General features: G+C 34.7%; 1 protein-coding gene across 8 annotated transcripts in view; it reads right to left on the bottom strand.

The window, feature by feature from the left end:
* Positions 1-17,379, bottom strand: part of CNOT4 (CCR4-NOT transcription complex subunit 4) — a 118,810-nt gene that overhangs the window by 10,647 nt on the left and 90,784 nt on the right. For 2 of the 8 annotated variants that reach the window (XM_079150192.1, XM_079150193.1), the window contains exon 11: positions 10,391-16,035. The exons of the other annotated variants lie outside the window; for them this stretch is intronic. In XM_079150192.1, coding sequence (XP_079006318.1) covers positions 15,935-16,035 — 101 coding nt within the window. In that variant the 3' untranslated portion in view covers positions 10,391-15,934. Of the gene's footprint in view, positions 1-10,390; positions 16,036-17,379 lie in introns of those variants that run through there. 8 annotated transcript variants of the gene reach the window in all.

Genomic DNA, 17,379 nt, shown 5'->3' with positions numbered 1-17,379 from the left:
AAGAAATCTGCACACCCTGAAATGAGAAGTGTAGGGGGTAAATACTGAAATAAGCACCAAACTGAGTGACGGTCATGGTCAAAGTCCTCTGGAGAGATCCAAGGATGACCACAGGAGGGTACAATCAAGGGGAGGACACACCAATCACCACAATAGTCATCAAAATGGGATTTGAGATACATGGAAGGTGTCAACTATACAAACAGCTTCAGAGGTCAAAATCTGCTATAAGAAAATAAAACTGATAAAATGTTCCTTAACTGACCATCTGTCTCTCTCTTCCAAGGTGGAAAGGAGGAGGGAAACTTTAATTCTGAACTTCATTCTCATCAACAAAAACTGGATAGTTACTGTGAAAATGCAAAACTTTGGAGTGTATGACAGGAGCAAAGAGTGAGAATAACTGAACTTGAGTTCGTGGGTGTCAGGCACCCTGGCTGTTTTTGCAATTGCTGCAGTGTACTACAATCACTTGTTTACATGTTTGTTATTCCTCATTAGACTCTGAATTCTTCCTTGACTAGGTAAATAGCAGATGAACCTGAACCTCAGTAGGTAGGTTCAAGTTACCTTTTCTGTTTTGTTTTTAAGAAAACAGTTTTCAAAAAAAAGATCAGAGAAAGGAGGATAGGTGGGGTGGTCCCATGGCTATAGGGAATTGACAGGCCACAGAAGATATTACAATATGCCATTCTGCCTACACAATTAAGAAATAATACTAATAAGAAAATGAGAGCCAGTTGTATAGGTAGAATCTGATGGGATGAGCTGTGGAAAGATTAGAGAAGACAGAGGTATATTACCTACCTGTGATAAATGTATCATAATCCTTGTGGCTTAAAATCAGAATCCATAGTTATCTGAGGTATATCAAAACGCTGAAGGCAAGAAAAAGCTGTGTGTGGAATGAGAAAATTAAGAAAGGCCACTGTTCAGCCTGACATCATAATGGTAAGCCATGAGGAAAAGGCAGAGCAATGTAGTTTCATGTTCATTTTACTTCCTTCCAATTTTGTTAAGAGTGTGATCTTTTTACCAATAGCAAAGATTAAGTATCACAAAGAATGGAACTCTCAGGAAAGATGCAAAAATGGTAAAAGAGCAGCTGCTCAATTAAAATGTGTTTAACCTACAAAATGGATTGTGTCCCAGAGTATTAACACTTGCAGATGAGATCACAATACTATTGTTAAGTCCCAGAAACAGAGGAAATGGCAGACTGCAGAAGACACATTCTTAGAATTAGTTCTTGAGAAAATTCTAAAACAGATGAGGAACTTGATGATGTCTTTAGAAATAAATATGACAGGACTCTCAACCACTGTTCCACTGTCTGTTTTTCGGGGGGCGGGGCATTTCTCTGGGAAACAACAGGTAGTGTTTTGGATAGAACCCCAGCTCTCTTCCAACGAAAATATACGAGAAGTTAAACATTCATTTTGAAATTCAACAGGGGGTCATGGAGGCAACTTCTACTGATGACTTCTTAACATTGGAAATGTCCTCCTATAGCCTGTGGCTTACTTCCTTTTCTCTTCTGCTGTCTGCTCCAATCACGGACTGCAGCTAGCTCCACTCCCATTCCACTGATATCAATCCTAAAAGAATGGGAAGGAGTGATCGATGAAAGCCAAAATGAATTTTCATAAAGAACCAATCATATCAAAGTAATTTATTCTTCGGAAAGGTTTCTCAGGAAGTCAGAGTACAATGTATCTTGAATTCAGCAGTTTCTGTTAAGTTCTCTGGGATTCCCTTTTGGGATGAGATAGTTAAGAATGGATAACAGTATTGAGATGATTTTACACAGAACTGTGTTGACTTAAAAGTGTCTGTGATATGGCTTGGTTTATGTTTGACTCCATGTTTTTTATTATACTTAACAAAACCCACAAAGTTCGTTTAAATATGTAAACAAAAAGCCAATTCTATAGATGGTAAAATAATTAGTGGAAACTATACCTATCCTTAAAATTCTTGTATTCGTCACACAAAAGTTATTAAGTGTTATTGGTAATTTTTATCTTTCACTTTATAATTGTAAATAGTCCTTTTATTAGACATACTTGTAGGAAGAAGATGTACTAATAGGATATACTCTAACCACATCAAATTCAATCACATAAAGTTGAATATATATAACATTCAGATTTTTAAAAATGCATTAGGACAGAGCAGGATGAAAGAGAGCTAACTAACCAGTGCATAAGGAAAAAAGTCAAGGGATTTTACTGATAGGCTTATGAAGCCTGATATGACAACCTGGGTAACAGAACTTCTAAGAAGGTAACACTAAGACCATAAATAGACGTGCAGTGTCCAAATTAGCAATGGTCTGACCTTGGGCAATCACAAATGGTAACCACTGAGCCTCAGTTTCCTCATTTATAAAATGGAGATAATACCTACCCCACAAGATACTTTTATTAAAAAAAATTCTATAAATGTAAAGATAGTAGTAGTAAAACTGATTTTCACAAAATATTAAGATTAGCTGATTGCATGTGAATTATTCAAGTGTGAGCTTCTCCTTTTCTTTTCTCTTGTAGTACTGGGATGGAACCTAGGGCTTTGTGCATAGGAGGCAAATGTCTACCACTGAGCTACAACCCACCTTAGAGCTTCATGTTTTAAGACACTGTCAAGTCTACATGGAAACTGGACATCATGTTACATGTGGAATGGCTGAAAGAACTGAGGATATTTAAGCTACATCTAGAGTTACCAGGGAAATGGTAACCATCTTCACATATTTGATAAACTGCACTAAAATGTACAAATGGGAAAAGATGAGATGATTTTGGCTTAAATGCCAGAAAAAAATGTTAACAATTACAAGTTGCCCAAAAGAACTTCCTACCTAGTAGAACATTTAGCTCCTAAAAACAGTTCAGCAGTATGCAGAGATCTGAAAAAGCAGACTCTTTTTAGGCTTTCTGAATTGTGTATGTGTTTCCTGAAAGATTTACCAACATTTTTATATATAAATAGGAATAGGATGGTAAGAAATGTGTTACAAGGTAAAAATTTTAAAAGGTAGTGGTTGGTGGGGTATTGGGAAGAAAACCTGAAAAGCCAGGAGGTGAGTTTTCCTGATTCAGAGATTAAAAAAAAAAAAAAAAAAAAAAAAACCAGGAATAATCACACAGAAGGCCACTACAGAATCCAGGGGTAAGTTACAAACTCATGTGCAAATTAGTTCCAAATGCTTACAGAAGTCCAGCTGTAACACAAAGCAGATCCATGCTTTGCAGCCTCCAGAAACATACCGCTCTCAAGCACCAATTCTTTTTCAACAAATATTAACTGAATGTCTACTCTGGGTCAATTTCTCTGGAGTTCCAGCAGTTTCCTAAAAGTCACACTGCTTGTTTTCTTAACCGAATCACTAGAGGTTGGCCATTTCAAAGAAAGTCAGTGATATCTTTTGTTTATTTAGTGCTAATAAAATATTTTTATTGGGGTAAAAATTTATCTTCAAGCTTGCATTCGGATCAAAGTATTTGCACCTTCGCAGCAATTCCCCTGATGGTTATGTGTCTACTGGAATTCCTAAGATTTCTGATGCTCACAATTTTCAAAATTAAAATATTTCCAAATTATTAAAGTTATTTAAAACATCAAACCAGTTCTTCACTGTTTTTAATAAATAGCATACTTTTATTTTGGTAGTGAAGATGCTTCATCTTTTTCTAGAAGGATGGGTCCTATCAGCATAAAATTACCTTATTTAAATCAAAGTCACAAGAATCCCAAATAAGAAGACTAAAATTGCTCATTTTTCCAAAACATGATTTTAATTGAAAATGCTTCATAACCCAATCGTGAGTTTGGTGTTTAGACAGTATTTTTAAGCATTAAAATGATAGTTTATTTAATTTCAGAAAAGGTTATAACTTCCCATTATTTTATACGAAAACTAAATGGGTATAGTCATGGTGGTAAACATTTTCAATATATCAGAACAATCACAACTTGAAAAGAGTTCTTTCTCATTGTACAAGTTACCTACACCAAGGGATATTTGTTTAAGGTTTGTTTTGAGACTTGTTTTTAAAATGATTGTTTTCTAAAATTGAGTTATTTTAGCTACATGAATATGTGATTTAAGAAAAAAAAAAGACTACAGAAAACATAAAGGCATATTAAGTAAAAGAAATCAATCTGAAAAGACTACATCCTATATAATTCCAAATATAAAACCTAAAAAAGGCAAAACTGTAGAGACAGTAAAAAGATGAGTTGTTGCCAGCGGTCAGAGGGAAGGGAAAGTGGGACAGATGAGTAGGCAGGACATAAAGGATTTCAGGTCAGTGAAACTATTGTGTATGATACTATAATGACAAATATAGGTCACTATACATTTGTCCAAACCCACGGAACATACCACACTGAAAGTGAAGCCTAACGTCCACCATGGTCTCGGGGTGATAATGGCATGTTAATGTGAGTGCCTCAACTGTAGCTCTCCTTGAAGGATGTTGATAATGGAGGACGTATCCAAGGGCAGGGAGTATAAGGGAAATTTCTATATTTCCTATTTGATTTTGCTGTCAATCTAAAACAACACTAAAAACTAGAGTAAATTTTTTTAAAAATATTTTTTATGTGATACTGAGGATCAAACCCAGTGGCTCACACGTGTGAGGCAAGCACTCTACCACTGAGCTACAACCACAGCCTAAAGTCTATTTTTAAAAGAACTATTTTGCTTTTTCTTCCTCCTATTTATTCATATACCAGTATAAATAAGAACTTTTGCTTTTAATTTTCAAATGATGTCTCAACTTTAAGAGTCTTTATCTATGGAGACTCTTGGACTCAAGACAATATCACAGACAAGGTCCTGATATTAACTACTCTAATGTTAATGATACTGAGCTGTAATTATTAAACTGATTACTTATGTCACTAAAAAAAAAAAAAAGTAGTCCTAATAAAAATACATCCTGTTCAGCCCTAATGTACTGTGGAGGACATTATTTTAAAAGACTGATGTATTCAAAGACTTATATGCTTACCAGCTAAGGGGCCTTTGTTTAAAAAATCATTTAAAATATACATTTAAATGTTCATCCTTAACTATGGTTATTACAGTTGAATTTATAACAGATTGCCAGAGACAGTCTGAGAATTGACAGACCAATTCTCAAACAATGTTGAATCCTATTGGGAAAAAAGGCAGGAGAGAAGGAAGATCAGATGAATACATTTCAAAATATAAGTCAGAAACTATAATTCTTATTTCAGACATCTTGAAGTTTTATAATGAATCATGTTTTAGTGAAAAAATTAATTATATTAAAATCACATTTATAAAAGTTTTATTTTGTTTAAAAGTGTTAAATTTTATTTATCCACTTTTTTTTTTTTTTTTTTTTTGTTCCCAAGTGTTAGGTAATTTTTAAAAGGGTGAGAGTCACCTCAAAAATGGGGTGAACTGAATGATGCCAAAACTTAAAATGTTAAAGATCTTCACTGATCAACTTGAACAATGTAGTGGTTGTTCCTTAACCAACTCCAAAACCAAGAGTATGCCTTCTGTTTAAAATATATTGTTTTGATTTAAAAGAAGGAAGAGGAAGAGAATAAAGAATAGGGTAACTTAAAATCAAAAGCCAGTTTGGAAACAAGCTAAAAGGCCAGAAGAACAGTTTGAAGGAGGAAGAGCTCTCTCCTTGAGAGGGAAAACACGGGCTTGTCTACGATCCAACAGGGAAATCATGCAGGTAATGAACATCAAGATCTAGTTGTGACCTCCCTATTAAACTGTTATTAAGTTATATGGAAAAAGAAATGATTTTCCTTTTTTCCAAAGAAGGAAAAAGAAACTGGATAGAGAGGTGAGCGAGCACAGCTATCAGAATGGGGCTCAAGGTGATCAAGAATTTAGTTTGTTTTAAAATAAAGTTTGTTTTGAAATAAAGGTTGCAGGGCTCTGTATATTTATTTAGAGATTATTTAAATCTGTGCTAGTTTTGGTAATATGTTTTATTCTAAAGAAATAATAATCTATCATTTAAAATACACATGAGGTTTTAGAGTTTATACCTTAAAAGGGCTGACTAGACCAAAACTCAAGGTATGTGGGACCAGTGGAAGAATATTGTTAGATTTATTAGTAAACAATATAGAAGAAAAAAAGAAACATACCTGGTAGCAAATTCTTCTCTAAGTGGGGGGCATTAGGGAAATAAGGCATGTAGATCAGTAATGCATAAATTTTTTTTTTTTTTTTTTTTTTTTTTTTTGCAGGGCTGGGGATCAAACCCAGGACCTTGCACATGCTAGGCAAGCACCCTAACCATAAATTTTAATAAAAACTATTTTTAATAGAGAAAATATAAATGGAACAATGGCATGTAACCCAACACTCAGCTTATGGTTAATGAAAAACGTTCCAACTTCCTAACCCAAGGCCTCCTTTACCTTTAGATGGGGACTCAACTTACACGATTAAGGAAAAAATAACCAGCTTCAGGGTGTCAGACTTCTTGAAAGTGGCAACATATAACATGATGAAGTTTAAAAACATCCTAGTTAAGTTCCAAATCATTGTGTTCTACTCCAAGACTGATAACAGAATATAAATACTGGCACAGTCTTTGGGATAAGATCTCACCATATTAGAAAATAGCACTAGGTTACAAAAGTTGATTGCAGTCAGCTTTCTTGATTTTCGTCTTGGAGATGGTGATGGTTACTATCATCTTTAAATCCTCATGGAGCTTTCCCTGTTTAAGTATGCTGAAAATAACAACCTCCTTGATTGGAAAAATAAAATCAGTAGATATGCTATCACTGATTGTGAAGTAGCGCAGGGCAGCTCTTCTTCAAAGATGAATCTGAGTTTATACCTTTAGTTTGGGTGTAGTGCATTCTGGTGCCATTACTTTTTTCCCCTTTATTTTGTAATATTAGAGATGTCAGCAGTCTAGTGGTTATGCCTCTTGGTTCTTAATTACTCTTAGGAACTAGAGAAAAATCCTAGGTAAATTAAATTCCACCTCTGTTTTACTCTTTATTTTTCTCCTGATACTGGGAATTAAGTAATTAAGTCTGCATGAAGAACAGTTGCAAGGTAATAGTTTTGCCCTCCCCAAAGTTACTCTATGATTACTGAGCCACATTTAACATAAGGTTGATCTGACAATAGCTGTCAGTCTGTGGACATTTTTGAAAGACTTCAATTCATTTTATATGCACCAATTCACAGTTCAAAGTCCTTAATTAGAAAAAACTACTATTATAATGAAACTGTAAGACAACATGTTTACAGAAGATATAAATTCTCAATCTTGAAGTTTTTTTTTCCCCACTGAGTTCTATGTGTGAAAACAAATTCATGTGGTAAAAGCTAAAGAAACTTGAAATTGCTGCCAGAATGTGACTAGGGGTAAATCACAATTCTTGCTGTTACCATCATCATCATTACTGTTTGATTTCTAAAAAGGCCTGTTAAAGATGGTTGTATTTATCAAAGCTCTCAATTTTCATGACCCCAACACAAGTCTTTTTTTCTTAATTATCTTTTCCATACGTTTTTCCAAGGAGTGTGACAAGGGACGGGTATCCTTAGTGAGAGAATTTGGTGAGAAAAAGCTATGAAATATTTGTTCAGATAAAGCATGATCAGAATGAATTGGGCACCAGTAATGTAACTTCACTGCATTTAACAGTCTTTCTTTCCTTAAAAAACAAACCCAGAATAAAAATAGAATATTGATCCTCAACATGTAAATTAATTTAAATATAGAAGGAATAAATACAAGAGAAGTAATAGAGAAATGGCCTAGACTTTTCATTTTGTTGTATTCATTATGGGAAGAGTTTGACTGAAAACTACTTTATATAAAAAGACAATACAAATAACACACAAGTGCATGCAGACACACTTTACCTCACATATACAGAACCAGTCTTGTCTTTTCTTTTTTGTAGGACTGAGAATTGAATCCAGGGCCTTGAACACGCTAGGCAAGCATTCTTATCACTGAGCAATGCCCCCAGCTCTTTTTTTTGAGACAGGGTCTGGTTAAGTTGCCTGGGCTGGCCTTGAACCTGCAATCCTCCTGCCTCTACTGTCCCAGAACTTGGAATTATAGGCATGCACTTAGAGAAAACTAGTCTTATAGATTACTTTTCTTATATGCTAATTAAGTATCATAAAGACAGTGAGACTGTTATTACCATTTCAAAACTACTCTGAGGACTGCCTCAAACATTTTAACCTGCTCAGGAAAACAAACTTCTTAAAGATCTCTTGCCCAAAGCTCCCTGCCTTTTTATTTTTGCGGGGGAAGGTATAAATTTGTTGACCCACAAGTTTAAGCTGAAGTAGTACTGCTGTGCAGAGATAAGAGTATTTTAAAGTTTCCATTTGCCTTTCAGCCTAATGGGTAAAACAGTAAGTCTAGATGCAGCTATTACCATACAGCTCTAACAAGGAAGGGGCCAAAAGTCTCACAGGTTATTTATTCTATTACTTTACAGAGAAATAATTTAAAAAACAGTACTGGGCCAACAAATTCTATTTTATGTGAATTCTACCTCTATAAAAAAAAAAAAAAAAAAAAGAAAAAGAAAAAAGAAAGCTACCAGGTACTTCCAAGGCTTTATAAATTACAGGGGGGAAGACTTTGGGGGGTTGCTTTTGGGTGTGTTTTAACAGCATAATAGTGGGTCTGAACACTAAGCAGGAGCAGGAATGACCCAAATGTTCTAAGCACATTATGTTCCAGGTTAGCTTGGAGCTTCCAGAAACCTTTAGAATAATCTTAAGCATGTGAAATGGGTTACAACAGAAAAGTCAATAGTTGCCCTAGGAAGTGTGACCAAGAGGAACCTGGAGAAAAAGGGCTGGTTCTCAAAACAATTTCAAGCTGTTTTGTGAACTTCCATGTACTTTAGTTCAATTTTCAAGTGGCTTAAACAACTTGGGTTTACTGCTGGGTGTATGCCTACAATTCCAGCAACTTAGGTAGTCGAGGCAGGACCAAGTTTGAGGCCAGTCTTATCAATTCAGCAAGACTGGGTCTCAAAAGAAAAATAAAAAAGTAAAACGATCTGGAGCTGCAGTTCAGTAGTATAATGCCCTTGGGTTTAATTCCTAGTATATAAAAAAAAATTCAATCATATAAACTTGGGCTTACCATCTCCAGTTCTAGGTACCTAACAAGTGTAAACTAAATTTTTGTATAGCTTAAACTCAAGGTAGACTCTTCAAAATACCATGAAATAGAATTAATTCTTAATGAACATCCTTAATAAATCTTGAACTATCAAGAGTTGACTCTACAGAAATAGCTCCTAAAAGAGTTGTAAGTTGGTATGACCAGCAATTTTAGGTGGCTAGACTGATATTCTTGGAAGCAAACCACAGACCAGTACGGAGGTCCAAGGAGTAGTGGCTTTTCAAGTCATCAGCATGGTTTCACAACATGGTATTCTTGAACAATGATTTATACTCTGAAGTATTATCATTTTCAAATGCCATAGCTGATATCTCACTAACACATACATGGAAACAAGCCCTGTGAATTTTAAAATAATTTAGTGTCTAGAAACTAAGGATGCTTCCAGACTAGGAATATTTTAAAATATATCTTCATCCCTGTGCTACTACATCTACAGCAATTTTCCCAAAAGATTATATCCTAAGTAAGCAAACTATAGCCTAGTCCAGTAATTTGTAGATTTTATTTATCCTCATAGTACATTCTCTTTGGGGCGGGGGTACCAAAATATTTTTAGAACCTAATTTCTCTTTTCTACTCTACACCAAGATACTACTTTTAATGAAAATCCGCTATGTACATAAGGAAGAATGGCCTCATCCAACTATGTAATGAGAGATCCTTGGGGGAGGGGAAGGGAGCTTTCTAGTTTGCTTGTGAGATTTTTAATTTTTCACATCCTAAGTAACACTGCTACCAATTCCTTGCACTCACTGGGCTTATTTGTGCCTGTCTATTCTCATGTGTCTGGCTTTTCCCAGTCCCTCCCCAGCACTCTGCTTCCACATCTTCTGACCATGCTTTGAGAAAAGAGGTTTGCTTTGAATCATTTCAACTGGGACCCAGGATTTCCCAGCCAATACCATGCTTCCTGCAATTTTCTTTCATATAGACTTGACTTACTTACTCTCACAAAAAGACAAGGGTGGGGACAGAGTAGAGAGAAGACCATAAAGGGTTACAAAAGCTAGGCTTCTTACCAATCTCCATCACTAATGTTAAGACATCTGACTACCAATGTTCCTCTGCTTCTCACACTGACCAGTCTCCTTATTTGTCATTCTTTTAATAGATGTATGCATGTATTTATGTATTTACTACAGTGTTGGAAAATGAACTCAGGGTCGTGCACATGCTTGGCAATTGTTCTATCACTGAACTATACCTAAGTCTTTTCCATCCTTTAAACAACACTAATATGTTCTTTATTCTCATTAAATCTAAAATCATTAAACTCCCTTCCACATGACTCATACCACTGGTTCACAGAAAACTATTTCAGTGTACTCTGACCATGAGATTAAGTATTTTAATACTGTCTTCCTGAACATTTTTATGTCCATGTCCTCTTCTAACCTTCTAACCAAACTCTCAATATTTGTTTTTCTACTCCTGATGCTTTCTGCTAAATCAGAGAAATATACAAAAGTACACATGTGGACTCTGAAAATTTCTAAGTGGACCCATATCTTTACACAGAAATTATTTCAAATGTACTTCTAGGCTTCTTCTCTTAGACTTTTAAAAATACCTCCCAACTCTACTCTTTCACCTCCATTCTCAAATAATGCGTTCTAATAATTACTGCTGTAAGTCACTTCATTTGTTCTCATTTTCTCTAATCTCACTTTCTTTTCCCTCCAGTCTTTTAATTGCCCTGACACGTGACAGACAAAGGTATATCTCATCTCTCTAAAGATAAACCACAACCTCATTTCAAGGGTTATTTCCTTCTACCATCTGCAGAGGTCCATTTATCCTGCTGAATTAGCTTTTCCTCCCTTTAGTACTGTCGATCCCCTCCTCTCAACTGGCTTTACATGTCTTTATGGGTCTCTTCCTCACATTATTAAAGTAGTGCCTTCTAAGTTAGCCCATCCAGTTAGCACCTCACTTTCCTTTTCACTTTCTTACCAAATTTCCTAAATAAGTAGATACTCATATCCTTGACATCTCCTCACTAGTTTCAGGAATCTGGCTCCCTCTCTTATCTTTTTATAAAAGTTAGGTCAGCAGAGATTTCACCCCAAGTATTACTGTTGTAGTCTAGGCCATGCAATTCACTCTTGTCCAACAATGGCACTGCTTTCTAATTTGTCCTCACTGTAGTCAAACACATTACTCAATTACTTTTCTTTAAAAATGCTATACTGAGCAGGGCACAGTGGAACACATCTGTAATCCCAGCAGCTCAGGAGGCTGAAGCAGGAGGATCGTGAGTTCAAAGTCAGCTACAGCAACTTAGCAAGGCCCTAAGCAACTCAGTGAGACCATCTCTACATAAAATAAAAGGGCAGGGGATGTGGTTCAGTGGTTAAATGTCTCTGGGTTCAATTCCCAGTACCGACCCCCCAATTCCCCCCAAAAAAAAAGCTCTAATGAAGCAACATCTTTGCCAAAACCCTACAGTTCTCTACCTCTACCATATCAAGATGAACTCCCTTTTCTAATTTTTGAGGCTTTCAGCACTTTGCTTACCCACAGGACCTATATAACTTAGAGAGTATATTTCCTTACTATTCTTTCCTTCCAACCCTTTTGCACCATGCTGATTTCTGCTTCTGATCTGTGGTTCAATGCTCTCCCTTTATTGTGCTGATCTTCCCCTGCTTTCATCTAAAATTTAAATCATCTTTGAAAGTCAGTAAGTCCCATGCTTTTTTCATGAAGTCTCTCTTTGTATCAGCCCTCAAAAACTTCTTTCTCTAACTTCTCTCTTTACTTTTCTATCAGCATGGTATTTGGTTTGTCCACTAAATATTATATGTATGAACACCTGTGTATCTTATTGCCACTTATTCAGAGAAAGGCACAGCACTAAGGGAAGAAAGACAATAATGACACTAGATAATCTGACTTTGCCAATTTTGAAAAATAAAGGTGTGTGTATGTAGTTATTTGGGGTTATTACTTCTTTAAAAAGAAAAGCTGGCTGGGTGGTAGTGGCACACACCTGTAATCAGGAGCCTAAGGTAGGAGGATTACAAGTTTAAGACCAACCTCAGCAACTTAACAAGATCCTAAGGACTTAGTGAGACCCTGCCTCAAAATAAAGTGTGAACAGGAGGTGGGGATGTGGCTCAGTGATTAAGCAACCCTGGGTTCAATCTCTGGTCCAAAAAAAAGAAAAAGAAAAGAAAGAAAGACTAAATTTTATTTCAAATTGTATGATATCCATCTCTTAAAGTCCATTAAGCAGATTTGGGGAGACTTTATAATAAATCAAAAGCAAAAATCCAAAACCTTACAAATCAGCATAGGACAAATTGTACCCTGGTTTGTTTGGATAAATAACATGATGGTCTTCATTTTGTAAGATTTCAATGCAGCTACTTTTTGTTCCTTTCTCTTGACTTTGAGCGGCAATGCATCTGTGGGTGTACTTCCCACCTCCCTATGGAACCTGTGTCACAGCAGAAGAAAGGTCTGGCAGTCTTGAAGGTACTTGGAATAAGATACAAATAGGAGCCATGTCAGTAGAAATGTGCACAGACAAAATGCATTAAAGTTGTTTTCTTCAAAGGAACACAACAAGCACATAGAAGGCTCCACTTACTTCTCAGGACACTAAGTAAAGAGTAAGAGATGTGAGCATACACACACTTTAAAAAAAATAACAAATTTTTTCCTATTAAAGTTTTTTCACCTCCTACAAATCATCAAGTATTTGAAGTAAAAGTATTCAATATCCTTTGTTGCCACTGTTAGAACGGTTACTGAGAGATAAATAATGAAATGAGTCTGCAATGCTATGACTATTCTTGTGATTAAAATACAAGAGCTGACCTATAAAAATAATACAAATGCAATTGCCACTGGACTGTTATCCTTGATGAGAGGATCTGTATTTCATTCAGCTTTGTGTCCTTCAAGATCTAGCTCAGGTCACAACACAAAATCAGTACTCAAATATTTAATTAGTATTTTGTTGAAATAAGGGGAGAATATACAAAAGTACCCCCTGGAAAAACACAATGAAATAACAGAATGAGAAGAAAAGTATTATTCGTCAAAACATTGTTTCTAATGGAATCTTTAAGAAAACATAGTTAAAAAAAAAAAAAGGCACTTGATAACACATAACTAAACTCTTTCAGTACAAGATTCTATTTCCTACAGTGGCACCAAAAACTTTTCAAGGCAGCAGCAGTTAACACCCTCCTTTTTTATTTTCTGAGGTGCAGACAGGTGTCACCAAACCCCTTATAAATCTAACAACTGAAGATTGTCTCTCCCAGAAAAAAGAATAGACATGTGTACATGCACACAAATCCACAATTTTGTACCTTCAAAGAGTCTGGACTCCAGGTTAAAATTCCTGTGTTAGGAAAAGACTAGTAACTTTATAAAGGTTAAGGATGTACAAGTATATAAACTTTTCCTTGCAAAAGATGGATTATGCAGGAATCAATCAAAAACAAACCTGAAGCTTTATAGAATTTCTCATTCTTTACCATCATTTTGGTTACTATTTGCTTGCTCTGTGAATTGGTGCCTGAGCATAAAATTATGGCTGACTTTTAAGACTTCTAAGGAAACATATTAAATAAACTAACAAGTAAGCAAAAAGGTGAGGCTTTACAATGTGGTCTAGAAATTCATCAGTGAACGTATAAAAATTTAGAAGCTAAAGTCTTACTATCTCAAGAAGCACTTCCCTGATTGGTAGTGTGTCTAGAAGACGAGAAGCAGCAGAGAGACTGATTTGGGAATCTATTCAGGATTCTGCGCAAGTCTGGGCAAACTTCAAGACAGCTTTTCTATACAAATTATGAATGGGTAGGAGGAATCAGAAAGATCAGGAAAGAAGTTTCAACAGGCATCTCTCTCAACTCTGAGACGTGAGTAAATAAGAGATAACAAACAGCCTGCTATGGCTTTGTAAGAAGATCCAGGAAATGAAAGGCTTATATTGAAAGCTGGAGAAAGCTATGAGCTAGTAAGCATCATCACAAGGAGCCCACATTTTGTTAACAAAGTGTAGGACCATTTGTTTCACAGGAAATAACTGGCAAAGTCTTGCTCTTTTACAACAAAAATGAAAACTGTTAATTAGTCTATAAAGATTGAGGTTTAATAAGTCTACAGTATTTTACTGGTATTTTCAAAATTGGTAATTTTCTTATAATGCCTTAAAATAACATCTAAATAAAAATAAGAAATTGATATTTATGCAGTTTTATAAAAATAACTTAGATGGCTAGATAATTAGTTCCTTCTGCACCCTCAGTTAACCAAATCCCAGGATATTAAGAATAGATTTTAGGTTATCCCACTATACCTCAGGATAAAGCCGTTTAATTTGTTTCACTATATCTAATAAAAAGTAATCAGATCTTACAGAGATCCCAAAACTCCAATTCCAACATAACATTAGCATCATCTACTAATAAGTAGATGTTATTTTAAATCTCTAGTCTTCTTTTTGGTATTCATGACACCCATTTTGTATTTTTTAACAAATTAAGGCAACTTTTTGTTGTTGTTGTAAAATCACAGTTGTTTTGACTTTCCCTTTCTCAGATGCTGCTTCACATAGGTAGAATATGGTCATGTTTTCTAAATCAGCTTTTGCCAACTGCTCCAAACTGAGTTGTTTATTTTCTTTTATTATCAGTTTTAAAACTATTTCAAGAAATTCTGTATTGTCAAAAACATATTTCACATTATCCTATAAAGTACTCCACTATTTTCTGTGATTAACTAAAAAAAATAGCCATTACAACTTACATGGCCTAACTTTAGAGGACACCCAAACTTTTCTACTTTAAGTCTCATTTAGGTCAAGTACTTACATAGACTTATTACCACATATCAGGTATTAAACAATGAAATTTCCAAAGAAATATCCCACCAAACTACTGTTTGTTCAATAAAAATGTTATACTACTTCAGTTGCTACTCACATACAATGTTCATCCCACATTCAAGTTTCTGATAAATCAACTAGAAGTTGAAATTGTGTTTTTGAGGCATTTCCTGGTATACTAGGCAGTGCGTTAGAAAAGAGATTATATTGCATTTAGGCCATAATAATTATCTTTTAACCTTTTTAACCATCTATTTATAATTAACAACCATTCAAAAAAGAAAGTGCAAATGTGCAAATGAGAGAGAACAAAACAGTTTCTACACATGTAACGCATAATATAAGATATAAATCTAGGTAACTAAAAACAATTGCTGACAACATCCTTCTGAGCATTAAATGACACCACCAAGTTTGTTTTATATGTATTCTTTCTTCTCAAGTATTCAAAGAATGCAATAGACATTATCATCTCAATTTTCAAAATGTTCAGATTAGGATATTACCATTTTTTTTTTTTTCACAAATCAGAAAACAAAGAACTACCATTACCTTTGTATATTTTCAGTTATAGAGCCAAAATAAGAACAATTCTAGCTAATCTCATCTGGGATCTTAATTAGTATTATAAGTTTATTCGTATGAGTTAAGAATAGCATCACTCATGAGAAACAATGCCAAAATTATTATGCTAATAAATTATGTTAAAGGCCTAATGAAGAAATACTTTAGCAACTATGAGGTAACACACTAGTTGTAGGCATGAGGAACGTTTATATTGGCTCTTTTGGGTGTATACATTAAATGCAAAATCAGAAAGGAATCATGCAAAAATCCGGTTGCCCATGCAAGCACCCCAGAGTCTAATCCTCTCCTCTCAGTTCTGATGTCAGGCCACAGTAGTGTGGAGACTTGTAGGCTGCTGTCCTTGTTGTAATGAATGGGAAGAGGCTGACAGTGGCATGGTCGAAACCTTCACCTCTTCTTCCCCTGTGGAAAAGTCAGTCATGGTCTAGTTATGGGTGACTAGATTTGTTAACAGTCCCTTTAAAAATGATTTCAATATTTGGAATACTGACACATATATAAAATACATGCTTAATGGTTGGAATCCGGGTGTGAAACAAGACAAGAATTTTAGAATATAAACTTTTCAAGTACCTAGAAAGTAGTTACACTCTAAACACACCCTTAATTTCAATACTGTCAGAGACAAGATCAAATATAGTAGATTTAGATTACAAATATACTACCAAAAGAAAAAAGAAAGGAAGACAGACCAGGAAAGCCATTCTTTTCCATGCCAATTGGACCCTTACAAATAGAGATACTTCTAATGGAAAATATTTTGTGAAAAAATTAAAACTTGATTCATAGAGTAAAAAACTAATTTTTTTAAAAAGGAAATTATAAACATCTTTTAAAAGCATAAATCATATATTAGGAAAAAATGGAAATTATAAAGATTAAATTCATAAATTAACATAACATGAAAATTTAATGTACACTTTTGAAGTAATAGGAAAATATTAAAGTGATAACAATATATTGATCCAATTGACTGAAAGTAAGATGACTACTTTTAGGTCAGAGAACTACACATGAATGAAAGCAGTTCTCCTAATTATAACTGACAATTATTTCACTAAAAGTGAACTGTTTCACACATGACTCAAAATTCAATCAAGTCACCGTGAAAGCAGTTAAAATAGAAACAAAGAAAATTTAAAGAAAAATGCTCTCATAAGTAAAATCAGAATTAACAAAACAGGAAAAAAATCGCAAGCCTAAACAATTTCAAGTATATCTTGAAACAACAACACACATAGAGTTACTATTGTTTTTCAAATAATTTTTAGAACTATGGAATAAAAACATCTTGGCAGAGTTCTTTAGAAAATATATCTGCAAAATTACATTTGGAAAGATAGCTTAACTGACAAAGTGCAGAAAAGAGAGTCTTTCAATCCATAGAACAGGTTATTTCAGTTCTTCAATAAATTGGCAAACTTCCTACAAATCCCAAGTACATAGCAAGAAGACTGTGTAAAACAAAATTTTAGACTAGAGTTCTTAGTTAAGATCATGGTTTTGAGGACTAAGCAAGACACTGATTTTCATCAAGTCAATAAACTTCTTTCTATTTTGTTTTTGTTTGTTTACTACAGGCCTTATCCCTGAGCTGGGCCAATTTGTCTCATGAATAAATACTATTGATAAAAAGGTATGTGAGAGCAAAAATCAATTACTGTGGGAAGAAAGCCAAGTTAAAGTACATGCCAGTGATCTTCAATTGTGAAGGAGAGCATCAGTGTTGTAGTACAAAAACATTTC

Source organism: Sciurus vulgaris (genome assembly GCF_902686455.1).
Source record: "Sciurus vulgaris genome assembly, chromosome: 8".
Taxonomy (NCBI): Eukaryota; Metazoa; Chordata; class Mammalia; order Rodentia; family Sciuridae; genus Sciurus; species Sciurus vulgaris.
The sequence above is the reverse complement of the archived record's forward strand: the minus strand, read 5'-3'. Positions and strand labels throughout refer to the sequence as shown.